At 35.3% G+C, this 25,926-nt stretch overlaps 1 protein-coding gene across 3 annotated transcripts; it reads left to right on the forward strand.

Annotated features, from left to right (window-relative positions):
* Positions 1 to 1,727: 1,727 nt before the first annotated feature.
* LOC105475600 (transmembrane protein 106B) lies at positions 1,728 to 23,541 on the forward strand. 3 transcript variants are annotated; one of them, XM_011730989.2, is made up of 8 exons: positions 1,728 to 1,862; positions 5,278 to 5,496; positions 8,918 to 8,981; positions 14,846 to 15,005; positions 20,319 to 20,459; positions 21,030 to 21,079; positions 21,705 to 21,758; positions 22,491 to 23,541. In XM_011730989.2, the coding sequence occupies exons 2-8, from the start codon at positions 5,280 to 5,282 to the stop codon at positions 22,627 to 22,629; spliced, it is 825 nt and encodes a 274-aa protein (XP_011729291.1). In that variant the 5' UTR covers positions 1,728 to 1,862; positions 5,278 to 5,279; the 3' UTR covers positions 22,630 to 23,541. The 3 variants fall into 3 exon arrangements, with proteins under 3 accessions (XP_011729291.1, XP_011729294.1, XP_011729292.1); XM_011730992.3 differs by having other exon boundaries at positions 1,859 to 1,984; XM_011730990.2 differs by lacking the exon at positions 1,728 to 1,862 and adding an exon at positions 4,060 to 4,125.
* Positions 23,542 to 25,926: the final 2,385 nt, after the last annotated feature.

Genomic DNA, 25,926 nt, shown 5'->3' on the forward strand with positions numbered 1-25,926 from the left:
AGAATTAAAGAAAAAAAGTAATTTTTTCACTTAAGAATAATATGTTACATTCTAGAACCATTTGCCAATTTAACAATAATAAAGAAAATACACACATGCTCTCAAACTACAGGCAACTGTTTATATTTTGTATAAATAGTTTCAAGGCAGATATGTGATATTTCAAGGCAGATATGTAATACACATTTATATCTATGTGTTATCTATATGTGAATATAGTTTACATCCTATTATAATACCTCATATCCTATACTTTGCATCCTGATTTTAATTTTATATCACTCCATATATAACATCCTTATAACATGATTTTTACTGGCTTTGTAAATACTCAATAGATGGCTATTCCATAATTTTAAAAACTTAGTAATTCTAAAGGGAACATTATATCTCCACAGGTGGACTGTAAATAATTTTGAGAAAAAATTTCCCCCATGATTCTGATTTGTTTTAACCAAACTATTAATTTTGAAATTTCAAACAATGTTAATGGAAGACACCCTGACCCTCCCCTTTGGAAAATATGGGCTAAATAAAAGGGATTGAAAAATAATGATTTTATCAATGTCCCTTGTTGGACATTGAGTTGTAAATGGACACACCTCATACCCAAATCTTTTTAGAGGTCTCATTTGGTTCAGGATACTTCTGAAAGAGTGGAATTGCTGGGCCAAACGATGTGAATATTTTAACAGTCTTGATACATATTGACTGCCTGCCAGAAAACTTAGGAGTTTTAAATCTCCGACAACATTGTATGACAAAGCTCATTGTCTCACATATGGATCTACAGTAATCCTTTTAAACATTACATTGGATATTGCTCTGACTTGTATTTCCTACTTTTACATAGCTTCATTTCCCAATTGCCGGAACACACTGATCCTGTTAGAAGAGAGAAATATATGACTCTCACTTCCTTGCTCCTGTGACTATAACAATGCCTACCATTCATTAAACGTTCAACTCTCCCCAGGCAATGAGACTAGAGTGCCCTTAATATTATTATCGGCATCTCACTGATCCCTCAAACCGACTCTTTGTCGTTGTTCTTATCTTCTAAGTGAAATGACCTAGACATTGGGGGAGGGCAGCCCCCACCCACAGCGAAGAGCTGAAGTACTGGGATCCGAAGCGGGATTTCACACACCTGTAACTAGCACCAGAGTTAAGGGGTGGGGAGGGGCAGCGTGGGCAAAGCAAAACGAAACCGAACAAAAACAAAAAATACTGCCTTGCCGCTTGGTGTTTCCTTCTAGTTGACAAGTTTCTAAATTAAAATAGAAGTAGCTTTGCTTCTGTCAGCGGCGTGTGTACGGACCAGTTTATCCCATTCCTAGAGACCAGTGTCAGCGACAAATCGCATTGCGTGAGCAAAGAGGCTGCTCAGCTGAAAGCTGAGGCAGATGGTGCACATGTTTCCCCTTTGCAAAAGAAAATGGTCTGACATGGGAAAAAGGAAGAGTGACTATTCCTAGGTAATTCGTGGCTAGAGTGGACATACTTTACTTTGAAGTCTGGGGGACACCAAGGTAATGAAACCTGGAGAGCGCACAATCTCACACGATCTGTGCCTAAGGGCTCAAGCAGGAGGAAGAAGGGCGCATGCGTCAGGCGCACGCCAGTGGCTCCCCCGCCCCTCCGGGAGCACTGTGCGCAGGCGCGGGAGCAGGTTACGGCGGCGCTTGGCCTCTGCTGATGCCGTCGTTGTTCTACCCCTCCCCCGTCCCAGCTCTGCGGCGGCCGCGCGCTCCAGGCCGGTCGCTCCACCCCCCGGCTCCCGGGACTGTGGACTCCGTGACCCTGTCCTCGGCCCTGTCCGCGCCGAAGCAGCCCGGGACTGCGCAGCGCCCCGCGTGCCGGTGAGCGACCCCGGACGTGCAGTCCCCAGGTCCCCTTCCGGAGCGGGGCTGAGCGGCTGCGCTGCGGCTTCAGCCGGGCCTGACGAGGAGGGGAGGCCGCCTGGGTGTTGGGCCTGCCGCAGGTACGGCGGCGCTCAGGGCTCGAGATCGAGGTGCTGTTTCGCCTCTTTTGAGGCCCAGCCAGGGAACCCGGGCTTCGGCCCAAGCCCGGCCTCTGGGTTGCCTCTAGGCCCTCACCCCTTGAGCGCCAGATGGCTCTCTTGATTTTGCTGTTGATGAATTTTCTTGCCGTGGTGCCGGGATGTTATTTTTCAGCTTTACAGAGTAGACTTTGTGCTAGGTGTTGTTTATGGAGCTTTTTAAAGGCGCTGGTTTCCTTCGTTCTCAAGCCCTTTTAGAACTAAAACCAGTGTCTGCACAGACGATCAGGAGCCATTTAAATTGGAGTGCTGTGATATATTTTTTCTCTCCAAATTGAGTCTGATATCATGTTGGCTTTCAGTAAAGGAAGGAACCGCTATAATAACATTGAGCACCGAGAGGTTGGAGAAGAGGGTCTAGCACCCCTTTTTTAAACCATTGAGTCTCCAAGAATAAAAGTGGTTAAACTTGTCAGTTCTCTAAGGAAAATCTAGTAGAGAATGCAAGGGATTCCCAGATTTTGACAAAGTCTGGCACTTGTCCAAACACCTACCTAAAACAATCGATCACGGCAGCTGTTAGATTAGGACAAAAAACAGGCCCAAACGGAGAGCCACTTGAGTTTTCCTTTCTGTGTCTTTTCTCTCAACGCCCTCCAGTAAGATGCAGCTTACACCCTGGCTGTGTTGACTGAGATCCCAGAAAGGGTGCCTCTAAGGCTGAAAGGGTGCCCTTAAGACCTTGCTGGTAAGGCCCAGTGATCCCAGTTCATCTAGTGTTCCGCATAGACCCCAAGGTCACTGTGTGGGGACAGTGATGTTAAGTCTTCTCTAACCTACCTGTGGCTGGCAGGTGTTGATTTGACCGGGGTATTGTGTCATTGAGCCAAATTAAGACAATGATTTTTTAGAAGTCATAAATCATTTGTATTTTTAATGTGGGCAATTATTTTTATAAATACATAGTTTTTTTTTTTTTAAAGAGTGAAAATCGCATTTTACAGTTTCGTTTGCACACCATTTGTATATTTTTTTATTCTGTTTGACAGCAACAAGTGGATGGCATGTGAGTTTTATTTTTTTATCTTTGTATTTATTTTGTATATATATTCATGGGCAATTTGCTACAAGTGCAATTTGCTACATTGATATACGACCTCCTAGTGAAGTCAGGGCCCTCAGTGCATCCAACACTGGAGCAACACACATTGTACCCACCAAGCAACCTCCCATCAGGCATGCCAATTCTAAAAAGTAAAAGTTTCTTCATACTCTAGGATGAATTGACTTATTTGGAGTATCTGTTTTGTTTAATCAAATAAGTGAGAATTTTTGAAAGAAATACTATCTGTCTTAATGTCTGTAATCTATTTTTAGGAACCGATAAAAGACATATCAAATTTAGAAGGAGTAGAATTATGTTACTTCTAAGTTTTACTTTTTCACTTTATTTTTTCTCAAGTTATAAGCAGGAAAATGCCAGCAGGGTGTATTTTATGACTATTAAGTTCTTTTCAGCTTTAAAAGGGTATGACCTTAAGTATAAAGTTACTTCATTATCTACTTGCAGAAGTTATTTTTGTGTAGGCACTAGTCCTAATTATTTCTACTTAGATTTTTACATGTGTATTTAATTTTCCCATGTTATTTGGATACTCTCATCCTAAAAGTTTGAAGTTAGTATTCTAAATTTTGCTGCTTTGTAAATTATATTTAATATTTTGGAACACTGGCTTCATAATTTTAACTCTGTCAACTGCTGAATGAAAAAAACTTGCATGATTTTGGAATTTCGGGGCTTTTTATAGTTGTTGCAAGTGTTTAAATGTTTAAAGCAAGAAATTTAAGGATGGAAGAGTGGTGATTGTATTTATCACAAAGGTGCATGAATTTTCAGAGGCTGAAACGTACTGTTTTGAAGTTACTTGGACATATACGTCAAATACCTAGCTATCATCTACCCAAAGCAATTTTTGCCTTTAGTGCCGACTGGTTAAAAGGTAGAATGTATTTTTATTTTATTCTAAGGAAAATGAAACCTGCATGTTTCTTTTCAGAGAACCTGCAGATGTAGACTTTTGTCAAATGTTAATGTTTGAAAGCCCATTCTCATCATAAGCATGGTAGGATATCATTTCACATTATTTTCTTTAAAAAACACTTCTGGACTCTAGTAAATGACTCCTTTGTTTCAGACATTATTTTGATTGGATATTATCCTAATCCAAAAGGTAGTTTGAACATTCTCTTAAAGTTTGTTCTGTAAACCAAAAATAAAATTCTGAGCCCCCCAACTGACTGAGTGGACCCTGCTTCTCTGTCAAGGGCATTCCAAAGTAAACCTAATAATGTGGTTCTGGCCATGATGAAAAGGTGGGCGGAGGGGATTGAACATACCTTATTATATCTTCCTCTCTTTAGAATTCAGGCACAACTGACCAGCATTGATGAAAACAGAGATTTTAAAACTAACAAAAGAGTCTCTTTGTAGCAGTAAGATATCAAATCCCAACCTGACTCTAATATAGAATCACTTGACAGATAGCAGGCCCTGAAAGAAATCAAAATATCTTACCCCAAAATATATTTATTTGAAATGGCCTTGCAAAGCTGTCTCTTGTGGGGAAGATCCACATTCTGTACAGAATCCCCTTTCCTTTCCAGATCTTTTCCTTAATCCAGCAGAGATTTAACCAAGAGCCTGGAATATTTTAAGGTGTAATAAGAGACATTTACAAACTGTTCTCTCTCAAGCCTGCTACCTGGAGGCATCATCTACATAATAAGAACCTTGGCTTCCACAACCTCCTCCCTTGTCTTAACTATAAGCATTTCTTTCTGCTGACTTCAACTCCTCAGGTAGAGTTTAACCCCTTTCAACCAATTGCCATTAGAAAATCTTTAAATCCACCTTTGCACCTATGACCTGGATACCCCCCAACCTTCCACCCCTGCTTCAAACTGTCCTGCTTTTCTGGGCTGAATTAATGTATACCTTACATGTATTGATTTATGCCTCTGCCTGTAATTTCTGTCTCCAAAATGTATAAATCAAGCTGTAACCCAACTACCTTGAGGACATTTTCTCAGGACCTGTTGAGACTGTGCCTCAGGCCTTGGTCACTCATATTTGGCTCAGAATAAGTCCCTTCAGATATTTTACAGAGTTTAACTCTTCCTTTACTGTTCTAAATTGATTAGTGTAAATATCTCATAGAGTTCTTGAATGTACTTTTTTCCTTGAAGTTTACTGTAAGATTTTTATTTTTCTTTAGACATGGGAAAGTCTCTTTCTCATTTGCCTTTGCATTCAAGCAAAGAAGATGCTTATGATGGAGTCACATCTGAAAATATGAGAAATGGATTGGTTAATAGTGAAGTCCATAATGAAGATGGAAGAAATGGAGATGTCTCTCAGTTTCCATATGTGGAATTTACAGGAAGAGATAGTGTCACCTGCCCTACTTGTCAGGGAACAGGAAGAATTCCTAGGGGTATGTGTTATTGCATTGCTTTCCCTTTAAATAATGATTTCAGGAATTTGCTCAAATATTATAAAAACTATGGGTCTCAGGAACCACCTGTTTTAGAAGACTGTTAGAATTAAAGTTGAAACATCATATCAGTTATCTTCAGGCAAAAAGATGCAAAAGAAACAAATAAAAAAATATTAATTAAGGTTCCTAAAGCAGTGAAGAAAACCACCTCACTACCTCCAATATTTTTTCATTCCCTTCTACTATTATAACAGATATTCACTGTCTTGTGAACAAAAACTTTTAGTCCTATTTGGCATCTATAGAGATGACATCATAGTTATTTGCTACTTTGCTATATCTGATGTTAGAAGCAATTTAAGTAATTTGTTGACCTAATTTTTTTTTTTTTTTAAGAGATGAGATCTCACAATTGTTGGCCAGGCTGGTCTTGAACTCCTGTCCTCAAGCAATCCTCCCATCTTGGCCTCCCAGAGTGCTAGGATTATAGCAGTTGAGCCCCATGCCCAGCCAGAATTAATGTGTAAGGAAGCTTATTCTTTCATGTTATTTTAAAAATTTTATTATTTTTAATAATAAGGATAGAATTTCCCCATGTTTCCCAGGATGATGATGAGTTCTTGGGCTCAAGCCATCATCCAGCCTTGGCCTCTCAAAGTGTTAGAATTACAGCTGTGAGCCACCACGCCTGGCCAACCTAATATTTTTAATTCATTATCTAAAGAAGAAGAATAAGCTGCCTGTGCTGTAATCAGTTATTTCTAAAAGAAACTCTATGAAGAGGGATGGTATGTGAAAACAAGCCAAATTGAAAAAAAAAAAAATTGTTTGTGATATATCACAGGGGACGTCAGAAGGAAATAATCCCCTATGTGCTGCTTGTAAGTTACTTTAGGAACAGTGGCAATAAGTAGAAATAATAAAGATACCTTATGCTGTTCTCATTATCTTCTTGGTGAAAGTTGATATGTGACCCTGGAGACACCCAGAGGGAAAAAGGACAAAATGAAAGTATAAAGTATACCAGAGTCTTAAAAATGCTGTGGGTTGGAATTGAAGTTTACATTTGCATTGGCCTTTGAGTATGATGGTTTTTCTTCACAGGGATAATAGCTGTTTAAGAATAAAATAATTATTGTAGTTGAAGGGATTAATGCACCAGACTCAGGGGTTAGGGGAGTACTGTTTTACCAGTCTGGTTACATTTTTGAGGTGTGACTAGTAAACTTTTTTGGCCACCTGGATACAGATTATGGAAAGTAGGAAATCAAGGATGACTGCAGAGTTTTTTGTTTTTTTAGGTCGTTTGTTTGAGCAACTGAAAGAATGTAGTAACAATTTATTAAAATTGAAAAAAATATTATTTGAGTGTATATGTCACAGGAGAGTTCAGGAGCTCAAGTTTACACATGTAAATTTGGAGATACCTATTTGACATGGAAATGGGTATGTTCATTAGGCAGTTAGTTATCATAAGGGTCAGGAATTCAATTGCAGGGCCCAGCCTCAAGTTATCAATGTATAGATGACACTTAAAGCTCAGCTGGATGACAGCACCAAGCTAATCAGTGCAGATAGCAAAATGAGACCCTAGCACTGAATACTGAGACACTGTGGCATATCAAGGTCAGTGAAAGAATTAACAAAGGACCCTGAGAAAGAACAGCGAGAGAGGAGGAATCACTGTGTCTGGTATCATGGAAGATAAGTGAAGAAAGTGTACCAAGGAGAAAAGAGTTACCAAATGTTGGATGCTACTGATAGATTAGGTAGTGTGAAGACTGAGAACTGACCATTGGATTTGGTGACATGGAGGCCACAGGAGAGTTTAGAAGAGCAGTTTTGGTAAAGGCATGTGTAGCATGTATAGGGTGGGCTCAAGAGTGCATAGAAGATGTTACATAGAGAGAAAACAGATTTTCTGAGGAGTTTGGCTCCATAGCAGAGAGAAGAGAGGTGGTCCTTAGAAGGCGCTGTGAGGTCAGGAGAGGATTTTTTAAAATATATGTATATATATAAGATGGAGTGAATAATAGACACTTGTATGCTGATGAGAATTATCTGTAAACATTGGTAATTCAGGAGATAAGAGGAATTATTGGAGTAATGTTCTTGAACAGATGAAAGGGCAGATCTGCTGCACAGGAGCAAAGAGCTGCTCTTTTTTCTATAAAAGGTAAGTTGTAAACACGGGTAGTTTATTCTTGGTAATAAAAGAGAAGGTAAAGTATGGACACAGAAGCAGCTACGTGGATAGATCTGATAGTAAATCTTGTAGAAATTATCTTCTGTTTATCATATAATGAACTAAGAATGAAGATAGCGAAGAAGATATTAAAGATTTGAAGAGAGTTGAAGTTATAAAATTGTGGTCTTGGAGAGTCAGCTTGAGAGTATGAACTTGGGAAATGTAGTATGATTGTTGACTTCATTGAGTGCTACTTGACATGAGTGATCAAAAATGAAACCAGTTGTGTATTTTTCTGTGTCCATGTTTAGCTGTGTTGATATACGCACAGGAGCCAGAGGGCTGGTTTTAACCAGGGTTGTAGTTTTAGCCAAATGAATACCGCTAAACAAGGTGAGATATGTAAACACACAAAAACGCAGATATCCATATTGTATGTATTTGTATAATTTTGTATAATTATATATGGGTGTGATGGGGGAGCACAGACGAGAGGAAGAGTATAGAAGTGTTGGAGGGAATAACAGAAGCATTTTAGAAAGCTTTTAAAGATAACTTGACTATCTGGTACCTTAATAGTTAATATAATAGGCCAACTTCTAATAAGCTTATAAAATTGGCATTTAAAGGTCCGTTTATCCTTTAAACTTATGGATTTAGCTCAACCCAAGAAAGAAATAATGGATTTTGAAGTGACTTTAATGTGAATTGGGGTGAGACCTGAAAGGGCCCTGGAAGACTCATTATGTAGGGGGCTCTTAAAGCTTGAGACTTCTACTTCAAAAGCCAGTTTTGGTTTTTGAGGGGGACAATGTCAGAAGCTCTGCAGTGATAGAGGTTTCAGGAAAGGGAGATAGCAATATGTTTCTTCTTTTATCATCCAGACAACCAAATCAGAGTCTTAATGGACAACAGTGAAGCAGAAGGAAGACCTGGTAAATTTAGCTCTTCTGAAAGCTGAGACTTTTTAAATTTTTTTTCAGTAGAGAAAAAGTAATGGAGCCCTCATTTGTTACAATTTTTTTTTTTAAGCTCGACATCTAGGTATGAAAAAACACACTGTCTTCTCTAGAACTTCTGCTGTGTACTTTCTGAAGACTTAGCAATTTACTAAAGGAAAGAGATGAGTGCCAGATGATATTCTGGTCTTTCCAAACCAGATTGTGATGGGGAGCCATTGTATTTTTAACTAATCATAGTAATTTCTAAACCTACTTCTTTCACGTTTAGGGCAAGAAAACCAACTGGTGGCATTGATTCCATATAGTGATCAGAGATTAAGGCCAAGAAGAACGTAAGTGATTCTAAGAACATGGCAGTGTTTTATGTTTTATTTTTGTTTTTTGTATTTTTTCAAATTATGTATAAACAACTCTAGTTAAAACTATTAAAAGGAAAAATGCTGTCACGTTGTTAAATTATGTCATCATATGCTTTGTATCCTTAAACAGACAAACAAAAAAGGAATTTCTGTTTAGGGTAAGGTCTTGAAAGCAGTATGGTATCTTTATCTTCTCAAATCTATGGAAATAGATCTAGAATAGCAGTAGGAAACACATACACTCACATAAAATTTTCATTAAAAATTGGATAAGGTATGCTCCACAACCCCGGAATAAAAATTGGTATTTAAACATGATGACAACAGGGACCCCAGCTGGCTTAGCAGCTGTGTGGAGGTTGTGAAGGAAAGCAAAAAGAGAGTTACTGAGGATCCTATGAGCCCTGATACACAAAGCAAATACTTTGTCCCAAAAGAAGAGGACACCCAGCAAATATTTCCAAGAATAATCTGCAAAAATGACAAGATTTGCATGCTGTAGCTTGGAGAAAGTACAAAAATACCACAGAGATGTACTAAGCATCTTCGAGAAGATCAGAAGGAACTGGACCATCCTAAATCCTCAGCGACCTTAGGAAATGTCAAAACAAAAATTCTTGGAAAAGGATACAGATACATATCCTCAAGAAAAAAGTTGTTGAGTAGAAAACAGTGTCTACAGGACAGGAGTTAGGAATGAAGGAGAGAACAGATTCAGATATTAGGGAGATCATCTCAAAACTGTGGAGATAAATACACATGGAGGCCATGTTTTCAAATACTTTGTATGTCAACAGAGGATGTATCCCTTGAACAGTGAAGCTAGCAAAGTGACGCTGGCATATTCCATCACCAAAAATGGAACCTTTTCTTAAAAGTACAAAAGCTCTTTTCATTTAAACATGAGCAACTGGAAAGGATCGCAACAAAGCATTATACAAATATACTTTTTAAGAAATTGAAGAAAGTAAGCTGAGCAAAATACTGACACTTTAATAAAGGCATGTGAGAAGAGCAGATGAACACTTTAACTTAATACTATATATAGAAGCTACAACAGGACAGCATAAGGCAGAAATTGAGAAGCTCAGAAATGAGATAACTAAACAATCAGAGTATGTGAAAAGAGAATTTACAGACCTCTGGAAAGAATTAGAAGAAAAACACATCCACAAAACTGGAAGAACACAAGTACAAATACGTTGGAAGTACAGTCAGGGAAATAGAACATAAACAGGAGGAATGAAGACATACACAACAAATTAATGTAAACGATTTGAGAACAAATGTCTAAAAGTCAAATAAACTGAACATGTGTGTAATTGGAGCATCTGAAGAAGAAAACCAAAGGAATAGAACTGAACAAATGCAAAACATTAAATCAAGAACACAGAGACCTACATATTGAAAAGACATCACAATCCTGAAAAAAATCAACCCATGTTAGTGAAATTCTTGAACTTTAAGGTTAAGAAAACAACAGCAAAACTCCTAAATACCCAGGCAAAAGGATCAGTTAATTTATAAAGGTTAGAAAATCAGATTGACATGCTGCTGCTTGACTACAGTGCCTCAAACAGATAAGCAGTGGAGTGATGTATTTAATCAGGAAAATAAAACGAACCAAGGATTTTATAAATAGTCTGACCTTTTATTACAAAACGTATAAACAGATATGAATATGAAGGAAATTAGGATGAATCCCTTCAAAACCTAAAAGTGGGAGAACTTTTTAAACTATGATTTTAAATGCAGAAAAGGTAAATTTGATAAGTAAACTTTTACAGAATGAAGACAAAACCTTAACTGAAGTCAAAATACAAATAGCAAACTGAGTAGTAATGTTTACAGATCATATCACAGACAGAGGGCCAATATCCTTACTCTAAAAAGAGCTTCAGAATTTGAGAAGAAAAAGGCCAACCTCCAAAGCAAAGTAGAAGCTATGAACAGCTAGTTCACAAAAAAGAAATGCAAATGACCTTTAAACATTTGAAAAGATGTCCAATCTTGCTCATAATAGAAATGCAAATTAAAACTACACTTAGATGCCATTTCTGTCACATTGGCAAAAATCCAAAATGTTGACAACATACTTTGTTGGCAGTAGTGACTGAAAACAAGTATATTCATTCCTTGCTAGTGAATGAAAATGTGGCGTTATTTGCCAAATTACATCTGCATTTACTTTTTGGCTCAGGAATCCTACTTTGAAAAATTTATTCTAAGGATAGTTGTCAAATATAGTAAATTGTATTTGCACAAATTATTCATTGTGCCAATGTATGCAGAAGCAAACAACTGGAAACAATGTAAATACCCATAATAGAGGACTGATGGAATGAGATATTACATGTACACAATGATAAAATGGAAGAAGTATTTTACTACAGTGTGATATTGAGAATATGTTTTTCTTTGAAAACACCACACACTCACACCCACACACATATACACACAAACAGACTGACTTACAAGCCCTAAGGACTAAATAGATTATGATGGATTCACCCGCCCATAAGTAATTAAAAATAAAATAAGTGTAGAAAATCGGATAAAACCAAATCAAATAAAACAATGGGATGATAAACCAAATCTAATAGAATTGGTTCCCCTCAGAGTTTGGGAAGGAATTTGAAAGAGGGAGTGGATAAGCAAGAGTGTGTGTGTGTGTGTGTGTGTCTGTGTACATATTTTTTTACATTAAAGATGAAATCAAAAGTGAAAGTAACTGCCAAATATTGAGATAAAAGGAAACATTATTCTAACTGTATATGAAATTGGTGACACTAACAAAACTGAAAGATTTTAAGTGACTTGAAAACATTGTGCTATGATTGTAGATGTTTAGTAAGTTGTGTTCCAAATGGCAAAGAAAATCACAATAAATTTTAAACTGTACTTAATAGTTGTATTATTAGGAGTACCTTTGGTGTAATTTGGAAATTTTATATGTAAATAAGTAATTATGTAAATCCCTTAGGAAGCAAGATTTTTAGCGTTAAGAGCAAAGAGATACAAAATCAAAGAAATTGAATTTTCCACTTTTGGCCCAAATAGAATAATGCCTGAAATACTTCCACCTGAAATCACTAAAAAAATGGACAAATATAGTAAACAATATTTTCCAACATTGGACATCAGCCAGCACAGGGCAGTGATTCCTGAGAAAGCAAAAACAAAGGAGATACGCCCTATAATTGCACCAGCAAGCCCTGTGATTGTACCAGCTTACTGTCTGAGGAAGGTTCCAAGCTGCAGCACAAGGAAGGAACCAACCCAGGCAGAGCTCAGAGGTCTTCCTCAATTGAGGAGGTGGATCTGAGTGTCCAGAAAACCAAGCTGACTAGAGTTTGCAGGGCTGAGTACCAGACGGTAGAGAGCTGCAGAGGGTGCTCTTAAGACTGCAGCTGTGTCCTGGTCAACATATATGTGTGGGGAACATACTTGAGGCTGAGGAAAGACTACCCAATAGGAGCAGAGGGAATAGTCCTCAGAGCTCACACAAGGCCAAGAACAGTTGTTTCTCAATTTGTAATAAAATTATAATATTTTAGGAACAACTCTGGGTCCTTATTCCTTTACAAATTAAGTGAGTTGTGGTGAGATTAGAAAATTATCAGTTGCTTTTGTCTGTATACTTTAGCTATGTCATTTAATCCTCAAACATGGATTTTAAAGTGGAAGAGAAGTAAACTGCGTTAAATACTGTGGGTAGGAAATGGCAAAAATGGAATTCTAACTTGATTGCACATATACCACACAACTTTCATAACTTTATCAGCACCTTATAACTCCCAGGATTTGGGTGCTATCGCTAGAGCCGTAAGAAAAATCATTGCTAATTAATTTTGTAATGGAGACATATATTTTGTCAGTAAACTAGCCAATTTTTCAATTTGGAATGAAATACTACATGAAATGTTGTTGTATTGTCCTACTCAGGTTCAATAATGTTTGTTATGGCTACAACCTTGATATACAGAGTAATTTAGAACATGATTCATTTATTCACAACTAGGACTGACTCATAAGCCCTAAGGACTAAATAGATTATGATGGATTCACCCACCTATAAGTAATTAAAAATAAAACCCTAACATGTAGAAAATCCAACAAAGTTCAGATTTTATTATGATGTTAAATTCTTCTTATGCTTTTTTATGTATTTTGGTGTATTGTAGATACTATAAACGTGTTTAAATTTCCTATTAGGTAATTCAGTGGGGATCACTACCCTACTCAGGTTGAGAGAGTCCAGAATGAGTAAGTGGGAACTACTTTGTTTGCTCAAGACAACAGTATGGGCTTCATAGCAGTGATTTAGCAAATTTGTGTTTGCTTATATTATTTTGTTTTTTAATAAACCAGTTTGCTCTGTTCTTAACTTGGGCGGCTTAAAACACTAAGAAATATTTAAAAAATATCTGCAGGAGGCACTTTAATAGTTGTTGTAATACATACAAAGATTAAATCCATCAGAGCATTTAGAAAGGAATTGGTGGCGAAGAGAGAGTGGAAGAAACAATAAAATGGAAAATTTTTGTATAAGTAGAATATAAGGAAAATAAGAAATAATTGTCATGCAAGACTCAAATAAAAAAGGATGTTGTAGGCATCCAGTAAAGGGCTTGTATATTAGAGAGGACAGGAAATAGTCCTTTGGAACTCTGGGTTTGAGGTTAACCTTGAAAAGAGGAAATTTTTACCTACACATATTGGAAAGAGCAAGAAAAGGAAGAAATACATTTCAGGAGAGTTAGAAGAATGTCAAAGGCATGTAAGGCTTAGTTTCTTCCTTGTCTTATACCTGTGTAATATATCTTTTGATTAAAAAAAGAAATGTAACAACACCTTCAAAGCAGAGTTGATCAATGTAAAAAATATTTTAAAAACTGAGTACATAAGTACTTTGAGATGAGAATACTCAAAAAAGAGACTATAGTAAGAATCATTTATTAGGCATGTGGTTATGTCATTTTTTTTTTTTTTAATATGGAGGATGTGCAGGTTTGTTAGATAGGTAAATGTGTGCCATGGTGGTTTGTTGTACCTGTCAACCCATCCCCTAGGTTTTTAAGCCCAGCATGATTAGCTATTTGTCCTCATGCTCTCCCTTCCCCATCATTATTTTTAAGATGGTTCTGATGAGCAGTCACTTTAGGGGATCATGCAATGGCAAAACTCATGTAAAAATTCCGCTTCAGTGAATTCAGAGGGAGTTTTGAAATGTGTATTTGTATGAAGCGCCTCAACTTGATTCTAATGTGAAAACTGCTCTGGCAGTCACTAAAGTAAATGTTCTATTGCTTTTAAGTGCAAAATTTCAGTGTTCAAAAATGTGATTCCATTTTTTTTTGAGATGGAGTCTCGCTGTCTTGTCTAGGCAGGAGTGCGGTGGCACGATCTCGGCTCACTCCAACCTCTGGCTCCCGGGTTCAAGCTATTCTCCTGCCTCAGCCTCCTGAGTACCTGGGATATCAGGCACACATCACCACGCCTGGCTAATTTTTGTGTTTTTAGTAGAGACGGGGCTTCACTATGTTGGTCAGACTGGTCTCGAACTCCTGACCTCGTGATCCACCCACCTCAGCCTCTCAAAGTGCTGGGATTACAGGCATGAGCCACAGCGTGCCGCCGATTTCATCTTTTGAAGGGAACATCTTAACACTTAGTACTCAGACTCAACGATACCCAATACTTTCAAATGTGAAAATTTGGTAACATTTAATGTATGTTGCTCCTAATATACGGGGGAAATTGAACATATCCTCTCTAGTGTTACATTATATAATTCTTGATGCACATGTACTTAAATACCCTCTTTTCCTTTTCAGAAAGCTGTATGTGATGGCTTCTGTGTTTGTCTGTCTGCTCCTTTCCGGATTGGCTGTGTTTTTCCTTTTCCCTCGCTCTATCGACGTGAAATACATTGGTGTAAAATCAGCATATGTCAGTTATGATGTTCAGAAGCGTACAATTTATTTAAATATCACAGTGAGTATAAATTTATATGAAAAATGTTTAACTTCATTCTTTTATCCTATTAAGCAGCACCTTTGTCCCCATTGAGAAGAGGTGTTTGCTAAATGTGACACTGGTCAGTGTGCTTTCTGTATGCCTTTGCTGTATTGACCTTCAGTACCATTTCTGGTTCTGCTAAAAATAGCAATAATAAATACTGGCAATTCTGTATATGCAGAATCATTTAGCATTTGAAAATGTCTTTAGGAGGGTAAAATAAACTAAAAAGAGAAAAGGTATTACAATTTACTTTTCAACATTTGACTCTGAATAACTTCTAGCAAAGTGTTGACATAGTTGATTTCATAGATTTTATAAATGTAACATTTTCATTTCATTGTATTTGGGAAATGCAGTTTTTGCCACCTTTAACAGACCATTCCTTTATCAGCTTTAAAGATTACATACAAGTGACTGGTTTCTCTTTTGTAAATTAGCATATGTGAAAATGCCCTGTGGTTTTTTTTAATTATACTTTAAGTTCTAGGGTACATGTGCACAACGTGCAGGTTTGTTATATATGTATACAGGTGCCATGATGGTGTTCTGCACCCATTAACTTGTCATTTACATTAGATATTTCTCCTAATGCTATCCCCCTACCCCACCACAGACCCCGGTGTGTGATGTTCCCCACCCTGTGTCCAGATGTTCTCACTGTTCAGTTTGTTCAGAATGATGGTTTCCAACTTCATCCATGTCCCTGCAAAGGACATGAACTCATCCTTTTTTATGGCTGCATGGTATTCCATGGTATATGTGTGCCACATTTTCTTAATCCAGTCTATCATTGATGGACATTTCGGTTGGTTCCAAGTCTTTGCTATTGTGAATAGAGCCGCAATAAACATACATGTTCATGTGTCTTTATAGCAGCATGATTTATAATCCTTTGGGTATATACCCAGTAATGGGATGGCTGGATCAAATGATATTTCTAGTTCTAGATCCTTGAGGAATCGCCACACTGTCTTCCATAGTGGTTGAACTAGTTTACACTCCCACCAACAGTGTAGAAGTGTTCCTATTTCTCCACATCCTCTCCAGCATCTGTTGTTTCCCGAACTTTTTAATGACTGCCATTCTAACTGGTGTGAGATGATATCTCATTGTGGTTTTGATTTGAATTTCTCTGATGGCCAGTGATGATGAGCATTTTTTCATGTGTCTGTTGGCTGCATAAATGTCTTCTTTTGAGAAGTGTCTGTTCCTATCCTTTGCCCACTTTTTGATGGGGTTTTTTAATTTTTTTCTTGTAGATTTATTTAAGTTCTTTGTAGATTCTGGATATTAGCCATTTGTCAGATACGTAGGTTACAAACATTTTCTCCCATTCTGTAGGTTGCCTGTTCACTCTGATGGTAGTTTAGTTTGCTGTAGAGCAGCTCTTTAATTAGATCCCATTTTTCAATTTTGGCTTTTGTTGCCATTGCTTTTGGTGTTTTAGTCATGAAGACCTTGCCCATGCCTATGTCCTGAATGGTATTGTCTAGGTTTTCTTCTAGGATTTTTATGGTTTTAGGTCTAACAGTTAAGTCTTTAATCCATCTTGAATTAATTTTTGTATAAGGTATAAGGAAGGGATCCAGTTTCAGCTTTCTACATATGGCTAGCCAGTTTTCCCAGCACCATTTATTAAATAGGGAATCCTTTCCCCATTTATTGTTTTTGTCAGGTTTGTCAAAGATCAGATGGTTGTAGATGTGTGGTATTATTTCTGAGGGCTCTGTTCTGTTCCATTGGTGTATATCTCTGTTTTGATACCAGTACCATGCTGTTTTGATTACTGTAGCCTTGTAGTATAGTTTGAAGTGATGCCTCCAGCTTTGTTTTTTTTGCAAACAATGTGTGTTTCTTAGAACATTGTTTTTGGAAGGACTGTGTAGCCTTGCCACTCATGAAAATAAAACAAACAAAAAGCTCAGAGAGGTTTTCTACCTGTTTTACATGTTAACATTTGTTTGAAAAGAGCATGGTTTGCTAACTGTTGAATTAGGAAAAGGGATGATGTATATTGGCCAGCCGTGAAATATATCTGAGTGACAGTGATCTACCAGGAAGAGTGATAGTTGTTTTTTCTTGCAGAGGTGAGTGGTATGATTAAGGTTGAGGTAGAGATGTCTGTAGTGGTGGTTGGAAAGAGGGAGGTTTGTCGGGACAGTGAGTGAGACGGAATGTTATGTTAAAGTGGAATCACTACTTAATTGCAGAGAAAAAGTAACTCCCGTGGATCCATTTATCCTTATTGCTTTCTGTCAAAAGTTGCCAGTTTAAGGGCTTTTTCTTTAAAAACAATATAGGAAAATATATATATATATGTGAATAAAACATTTATAACACAATGCTAATTGTAAATTGTTTTACACAACTGGGGAATTGTTGGGTATATTCTCAGCCCTTTGGAACAAGGAACATATTTTCTTTTTTGTACACTGTTTAAAACATTGACCAGACTTTTTTTGGCCTACCTCCAAAGCCTTTTTTAGTGTCAAAGAACATAAATATGTACTACTAATAAAAAGCCATGTGATATTTTCTTTTAAGTACCAGAAAGTATATTTAAATGTGAATATCATACTCTGTTTTAATTATGCAGAAATTCTCACATTTTGGAATACTGCCACTTAAACTGAGACAGATTGAACATTAAATGAAAAATAAGATTATTATTTGGATGAACATTAAGTTTAACTAGACGACAATAAGATGCTGAATTTTCTGTACATTATCAGTATTTTGAAAATGGAACTGCTTTGCTTTCTTAAAATTAGTACATATTAGTAGTACTACTCTTTAGTAACATTTGTCTTTCTACTTACAAAAATATTTGTCATTATAAGACATTTGAAAACTATAATGTATAAAGATTTTTACTTCTATCTAGGTCGAACTATTACCACATACATATATTTATGAGCAATGCATATACATTTACAAATGTAATCATTCTCATGTGTAAAGGATACACACACACTCATTCACATATATACAAATGCACATTTCAACTAGGTCACAGTACATTTTCCCGTGTCAAATGGTCTTGTGTAGTCGTTTCCGTGATCATATTGTAATTAATTCAACCATTTTCTTAATGGATGTTTAATTTTGCTATTACAAATATTCAGAAAATACCTATATGCTTAAACTTTGTTTCCATTTCAGGTTATTTCTTTAGGATAAATTCCTGAAAGTATATTTGCCAATTAAAGATGATAGGTAGTTTAGGGTCTTTGTTAATAATTACAGTGACCTCTTTTCATCTTTTAAGTTAAATGAATTCTCACTACTCTGAGCAACAAATGTCTAACCTTTATTACTAAATTTTTATTTATTGTCTTATTTTTTCTTTGTCTTAATTCTCATAAGCATTTGTATTCTCAACCTGTTTTATGTCATTGATCCTTTAAATATTCTAATGAAACTTATGGACAGTACAGAAAAAGACAGGTACCAGCATAATTTTGCATATACAAAGACTTCCAAGATTTTTCTAAATTTCAATCCTTGGTCTTATCAGGAGATCCATTGACCTCAAATTAACTATATCTTTCCTATCATGTCTAGAAATGAAATTGACATGAACATTAAGAACCAGCTAAAACGTTTATATATTTAGATAAAGGTTATTTTTACTATGTTTGAGAACTGTTTTGAAATTTCTTTACATTTGTGACTATACCAACGTAAATGACTCCATAAATGTAATCATATAATTGCTGACTCTAGCATATTCGTTCATCCTTTTTTACTAAAACTATTTTCTCTCCTTCAACTCATCCCATATTGCATCTTTTCATATCTTTCTCCATATTCCTGTTAACATGTATATATATACTCACATATTCAGCTTTATAAAAATCAGTATTTTAAAAAAATATTATTAAGTACTTACTTATGTACATCTTGGTTTTCACATTTGTTAATACCTTGTAAAAATCTTTCCTGATTATCTGGCTTGGTTCTTTTTGATGGCTCCATAATTTTCCATATAAGGACTTAATATAATTTATTCATTGTTTTATGAATAGAATTCATTTTATTTTCAGGATTTTTTTTCCCATTTCAAATAACACTGTCATTAGCATCCTAATGTTTTTATTTCTGTGGAATAGTTGCTCAGAAGTAGGATTGCTAGATCAAAGTCTGTACATAGTTCTAATTTTAATGTATATGACTGAATTACTGATGAAATGGCTGTAATACTTCACATATTTGCTAGCAGTATAAAAATATACCCTTTTCCCATATCTGCCAGGAATAGAATTTGTTGCTTTCTATAAATTATACTAGTTCAAGGAATTTAAAGCAATATTCCATTTTTACTTAAATTACCTTTTTCTTAACTGTAAATGAAGTTGAGCATTGTGAAATATTTTTGGCCATTTAGCTTTGTACCTTTTTGATTTGTTTATGTATATTCTTTGTTCTTTTTTCATTTTCTGTTACAGTTTTGTCTTTTCAATTTGTAAGGGCCCTTTCCATATTCTAGATTATAACTGATGCTTACAAATATTTCTTCTATTTATCATTTAGTGTCTACTGATTTTGTTTATGATACCTTTTGGTATGACTGTTTTAGATTTTTTATATATCTGTTATTTTTTATTTAACATTTTTAAATTTTTTAATGACTGTTTTCTACAGTAATTTAAGACGATAATTGTAAATTAGAAATGTCTAAGGTGATCCCAGCTATTAGTTCTTACTTAAGCATGTGAATGATGTAACCACATTTCTCCCCAACCAACCAGACTTGAATCTAGCCCATTTCTTCTTCATAATGAGCTGGTGTAAATCTCTACTAATGTATAAGTTGAAATAGCAGTTTCTTTTAAACAAAAAAGATGATTTTAGGTACTATTGAACATTTTAAATGACCATCTTTATATTTAATAGAATAGCAAACAGCTTACTAATAAAGTTTGTGGAGACATGTATATATATTGAGTTAGTAAAAATGTAGATTAAATCTTAAAATTATTTTTATTAAACATTTGCTAAGGCCACAAATAAATTTTCTGACATTAATTTGTCCATATTCTGAAACTATACATTTTCTGTTTTTTTAAATGTTGAATCATGTGTTTATTCTTGGCATATTACATACATAGTACTCATGCATAAAACCAAATAATTGGTTTAATTTTCTTTGACATTTTGGTATTACTTTCTTTTTCTTAATTAATGAAGCATAGCCACAGCTGAAGTTACTTTCTTTAATTTTAAATACATATTTGTATGTTTATTTTTAGCTAACTTGTACATTTTCTGTCTCCTTTTTTGTAGAACACACTAAATATAACGAACAATAACTATTATTCTGTCGAAGTTGAAAACATCACTGCCCAAGTTCAATTTGCGAAAACAGTTATTGGAAAGGCACGCTTAAACAACATAACCCATATTGGTCCACTTGATATGAAACAAGTAAGACTCAATCATGAAATACCTTGTAAGAGTGAAATGAATATCAACTTTGTATATCATATAACTTGAAGGAGGTGGGGGATTTCCTCAAAAACTTGATTTAAAAATGTGTCTCCGCTGGGTATAGTGGCTCATGCCTGTGATACTAGCACCCTTGGGAAGCTGAGCTTGGTGGACTGCTTGAGCCCAGGAATTCAAGACCAGCCTGGGCAACATGGTGAAACCTCATCTCTACAAAAAATACAAAAATGTGCTGAGTGTGGTGGTGTGCACCTCTCGTCCCACCTACTGGGGAGGCTGATGTGGGAGGATCACTTGAACCCAGTAGGTCGAGGCTTGCAAGCCGTGATTGCACTGCTGTACTCCAAACTGGGTGACACAGTGAGATCCTGTCTCAAAGAAAAAAAAAAGAAAAAGAAAAGTGTCTTGTAGACTTACAAGATGAAATCTTTGAGAATCAAGCTTGTAAAGGGAGAAAATTTTCTAATTCTTTGAAGTTATGAAGTATATCTGAAATATTTGATGTTTTGATCCTGTTCTCTATTGATTTTTTTCCCTTTTGCCTTACAGATTGATTACACAGTACCTACCGTTATAGCAGAGGAAATGAGTTATATGTAGTAAGTTCTGATTTATAACTTTTTATTATCAAGTAATGAAATGTATAAAATAAGGTATTAAGAATATACATATTTTTTAATTTCCATAATCAGTCAAAAAGAGTACATTATGCAGTATTCTGGTTTCTGGTCCTCTCTGTTCTTTTTCAACATATATAATATTCATGTATATATACACATAAAATTTGTTTTTTTATTTTTCAGAATTAGGGTCATATATACCATGTCACTTTATTTTTAGTTACTATGTTAACTATGTTACTATGTTAAACTTAGTTACTATATTAAAATAATTATAAATTTTCATCATCTTTTGAAAGCTTAGATATAGAATTTTAGGGTAAATAACAACCCAGTTATCAAAATTTCAGAAGATGAGCAAAATATGTAAGTAATTTATAGCCTGCATTTAAACAACCCTGCAGCTGCAGTGGTGTGAATACATACATGTTTTTCTAGTAAGAAGGCATGAATATATCAGTCATTGAAGTATAGAAAATGTTCAACCAATAAATGCTTATTATATATTCTTAGGTAGCATCTGTTAGCTTTAATATAGGAAGGAGAATTTATAATTTATAATGTAATAACTTGTATTTGTTCACGTTTTAATTTCTTTTAACAGTGATTTCTGTACTCTGATATCCATCAAAGTGCATAACATAGTACTCATGATGCAGTAAGTACGAATCTTTTTTGAAAGAGATATTTCTTGTCAAAATTCTAGATTTATAACATTGGCTTATAATATACACAACATCTTTATAAATGCCACCTCAGTTGGGTTTTAAGCCTTACAAGAGTGCTGTGAGGTTGAGTAAATATCACCCACTTTAAAAATCAGGAAATGGTTGGTCACAGAAGTAGTGAAATACTACATGACTGCTAAATAGTGAATCTGGATGTCACAAGAGTTCAGGAAAATGGAAAGGATACGGTGAACTGAGCCCCACATCCAATTCCTTACTCCCTTGATAAATAGTCATTAACAGTAATAAGAAGTAGTAATATTATTGGTTTGTAAATTGGGTGTTATCTAAGCCAATAAAACATTGTTGGTTACAGGTTTGGTGTTTTGACCATTAGCTGACATTTGATTAACCTTTTTTTCTATGATAAGAGAACCATGGTCACTTTTAAGCATATAATGAACTTTTATATTTTTAACAAGATAATTGTCTTAAAATATTACATTTATTATGTGTAATTATATCAACAGGGTTCACTCAGCTATCCATTTTTGTTGTCTGTTGGGGAAATGTTCCTTAAGAGGACTGTGTGCACAATATTAAGTTATCATTAATCAAATATTCTCTTCTAGGAGATAATTTTTATATGTAAAAGTAGTCTCATTATGGAAAAACTTCTAATATAACTATTAAATGTCTCTCCCCACTAACATTATTTTTAGAGTTACTGTGACAACAACATACTTTGGCCACTCTGAACAGATATCCCAGGAGAGATATCAGTATGTCGACTGTGGAAGAAACACAACTTATCAGTTAGGGCAGTCTGAATATTTAAATGTACTTCAGCCACAACAGTAAAAACTGGAAGAGATGGATTTAAAGAAGAAATATCTATTGATATTTCCTACACTCTCAGTGAAGAGGTATTTCCTAATAGGAGATCTTAAATTGAACCAACCTAAAGTTTACACTTCTATTTTAAGAGTACAGTTAAAAGTATGTGGACCTGCAGTTCTTGTAACTCTCCACTCTGTGTTAATGATGTATTTGTACTAGGATCTTTTACTTGAATCTAAATTTACTGTTTGACTTCCTTCTCCAACCTATCCCCTACAGGGAAAAGCTGATACTTCCCCTATAGTACAATAAATAATTATTTAAAAGTCATTGCTCCAGTCACTACTGAAAACATAATTTTGGTGATAAACATAATTTGAGAAACTTAGTTTCTGAATGTTTTTATAGAAAATTACTGAAAGTCTATTATTCATGGAAGACTTTTAAATAACCTTTTTTCCTGTTTTATAAATTCCCGTTGTTATATGGTAGTATTTCAGCTACACAATATTTTAGCTTTCAGCTAAACATTTATAGCTTTTCATTTGTTGACGCTGTAATCATCTGCATGTTTTTGTTACTTGCTTCAAGTTAGTGATTGCCTAACACTTGTAAGCCAAAATAATCTTTGCAAAATTCCATACCTAAAATTTTGAAAGCTCCTGATGTTTTCACATGTCTTTCTGTATTATAGTTTTGTGAAATCTTTGTGTGATCTTCAAACATTATCATTTAATGTACAATACTGTAAATAAACTGTGCATGGCTTTTGTACAGCTTTAGTAAATGTCAAATAAAGTGGTACAGATTCATTACAACAAGTTTCTCGTAAAAATACAATAAATAGGAAAACGAAATTCAGAAACCCATAGATTGGGAATAGGTTCCAATTACATGTTGGATCTGGCATAAAATAAATTTGAACTATTTTGATGCTCCATTTTTTTTATGTTGCTTTTCATGCTAGAGAATGGTGTATACATATTTTCCAACTGTTAGGTACCCAGTTATCAATTTTATCAATGTTTTACAGAAGGAAACTTTTTTTTGATAGATATTGTTCAAGAAATCCTGTCATTAAATGATGGTGGCTATATCAAAATAAAACCTATTTAGAAATTTAATCACTTTGCACATCACTTGGAATATGATGCCTCTAGTAGTTACTTTTTTATAGTTTTCTACTTTTAGTTTTAATTTTATTTAAAATTGTATTCAAATATAGATTATTGACTTACTTTGCTGTTTTATATTTTCAATATCATTTTTCATTTAATTTTTTTTTTCACTTACCAAGTTCTAGGGACATTTAAAATATGTATCACTAAGTGTAGGAGTGATGATACCAAAAAATGTAGGTGGGTTAAGATTAATTTCATTCTGTTTTCTCGTGACAGAAATCAGGTTTCCCTTTCCCCATCCCCTAAGTGCCTAACTTAGGTCTGAAACAGCCTGTTTGTTTATTAGTCTGACTCTCTCAAGCATAAAACGTAAGCTTTATTTGTTTAATTCTGCCTTTAAACACACTCAGGTTTCCCCTTAATTTTCATATTATTTTCTCCAAGTTTTCCTGAGTGAATATCTTAAATTCGTTGAATGTGCTTTTTCTTTCTTTTTACACTAGTCTTCCCTTAATTCATTGCTAACTCAGGCCATCCTTACTATTAAACCCAAATCAGTCCTTTAAGTTCATTATGGCCTTTCCTAGTATAAATAAGTAAATAAATAAATACAAAAAAAACCTTCATTTTCATTTTTCTTCTGCTATATTTTCTGACTACTACTGCATACTTCTTTAATACATTGATTCTGTTTGTATTTTTTTTTTTTTTTTTTTTTTTGAGAAGGAGTCTGGCTCTGTCACCCGTGCTGGAGTACAGTGGCTGGATCTCAGCTCACTGCAAGCTCCACCTCCCGGGTTCACGCCATTCTCCTGGCTCAGCCTCCTGAGTAGCTGGGACTACAGGTGCCCGCCACCTCGCCCAGCTAGTTTTTTGTATTTTTTTTTAGTAGAGACGAGGTTTCACTGTGTTAGCCAGGATGGTCTCGATCTCCTGACCTCGTGATCCGCCCGTCTCGGCCTCCCAAAGTGCTGGGATTACAGGCTTGAGCCATCGCGCCCGGCCTCTGTTTGTATTTTTTATATCATTCTCATTTTCTCATTTGACATGATCTATGTCTATATATGATATAGGTCCCCTTTTGTCTCAACATTTTTAATTATGTGACTTCAAAAATCACCTGTATCTCTAGTAGGGCTTCCAAATCTGCTTCTCCATATGTGACCAGTCACCTGTCTGCTTTCACATTTAGCTAGTGAGCTACACATTTACTAAAATGTGTAAATTTTACACATTTAGTGACTGTATAAAATCAAAAAAATGTTAAAGACATTTTATCATATCCTTTCTATTATGTTCCCACCCTGTCCTCATGTCCTGTTTACTTCATTATCACCATTCATTTAAAATTATCTTTTAGATATGCTCATACAAAAATCAATCCTTGTTTTCTTGCTTGTGTCTTTTAACCTTAGAAAATTTCTTGCTTATGTCTTTTAACCTTGGAAAATTACATTGTGTAAATTAAACAGATTTTCCTGATGATCTGTGCTTCTTATATCCTATTAGAGTGTATGCATAGTATCTCCTGAAAAGGATGGAAAGTAGAAAAAACATTTGCTTTTAAGTCACTTAATTTTGAATCTTTTTTCATTTTTTGAATTAAATTTTTTTTTTTTTTACTACATCTAGTTTCACTGGAGTTTGAGTCAGAAAAAAACAAGAATTTGCAACAAGTAAAAAAGATAGAAGAGAAATTAAGATGGCATGTGACTACTTTCAGAGAGAATTAAGTAACTGTCAGAATAAGCCTGGAACAAAACAGGCTGTCAATTAATAAAACTAAAAACATACATTCAGGTGAAGCAGAAGTATAGCCATAAAACATCTAGAAAGAGTGAATGAGGCTTTTAGCTTTTCTTAGGTCAGTGTCCAATGTGCTTTTTCCCATGGGAATAGGATAGGTATTAATACACTTTTCTAAACTGCTCTCAGACCTTATCCAGAGGACATGGTAAAGATATGTTACAGAAATTTTTCTGATACTTCCTGTAACTTTAAGTTACACCCTAGTAGACTGGTCATTCTAATAAAATCCAGTACTGTAACAAAGGTCTGTATGTTGATAGCACATTGGCCCTTTTTAGAGTTCTTTCCTATGTTTTTCTTACATGATTTCCCACAGTTCCGTGAGTCCAACAAAGGAGAGTGATAGGCTCCTTATATTTTAGAAGGGGAAGGAAAGGCATGGAGAAGT

Source organism: Macaca nemestrina, chromosome 4 (genome assembly GCF_043159975.1).
Source record: "Macaca nemestrina isolate mMacNem1 chromosome 4, mMacNem.hap1, whole genome shotgun sequence".
NCBI classification, from domain to species: Eukaryota; Metazoa; Chordata; class Mammalia; order Primates; family Cercopithecidae; genus Macaca; species Macaca nemestrina.

Bases quoted from the DNA above. Each gene is read 5' to 3' on its own strand.
- LOC105475600 (XM_011730989.2), top strand. From the start codon at position 5,280: ATGGGAAAGTCTCTTTCTCATTTGCCTTTGCATTCAAGCAAAGAAGAT. The intron at 8,982-14,845 runs GTAAGTGATTCT...TTTCCTTTTCAG, and splicing joins AGATTAAGGCCAAGAAGAAC to AAAGCTGTATGTGATGGCTT. The intron at 20,460-21,029 runs GTAAGACTCAAT...TTTGCCTTACAG, and splicing joins GTCCACTTGATATGAAACAA to ATTGATTACACAGTACCTAC.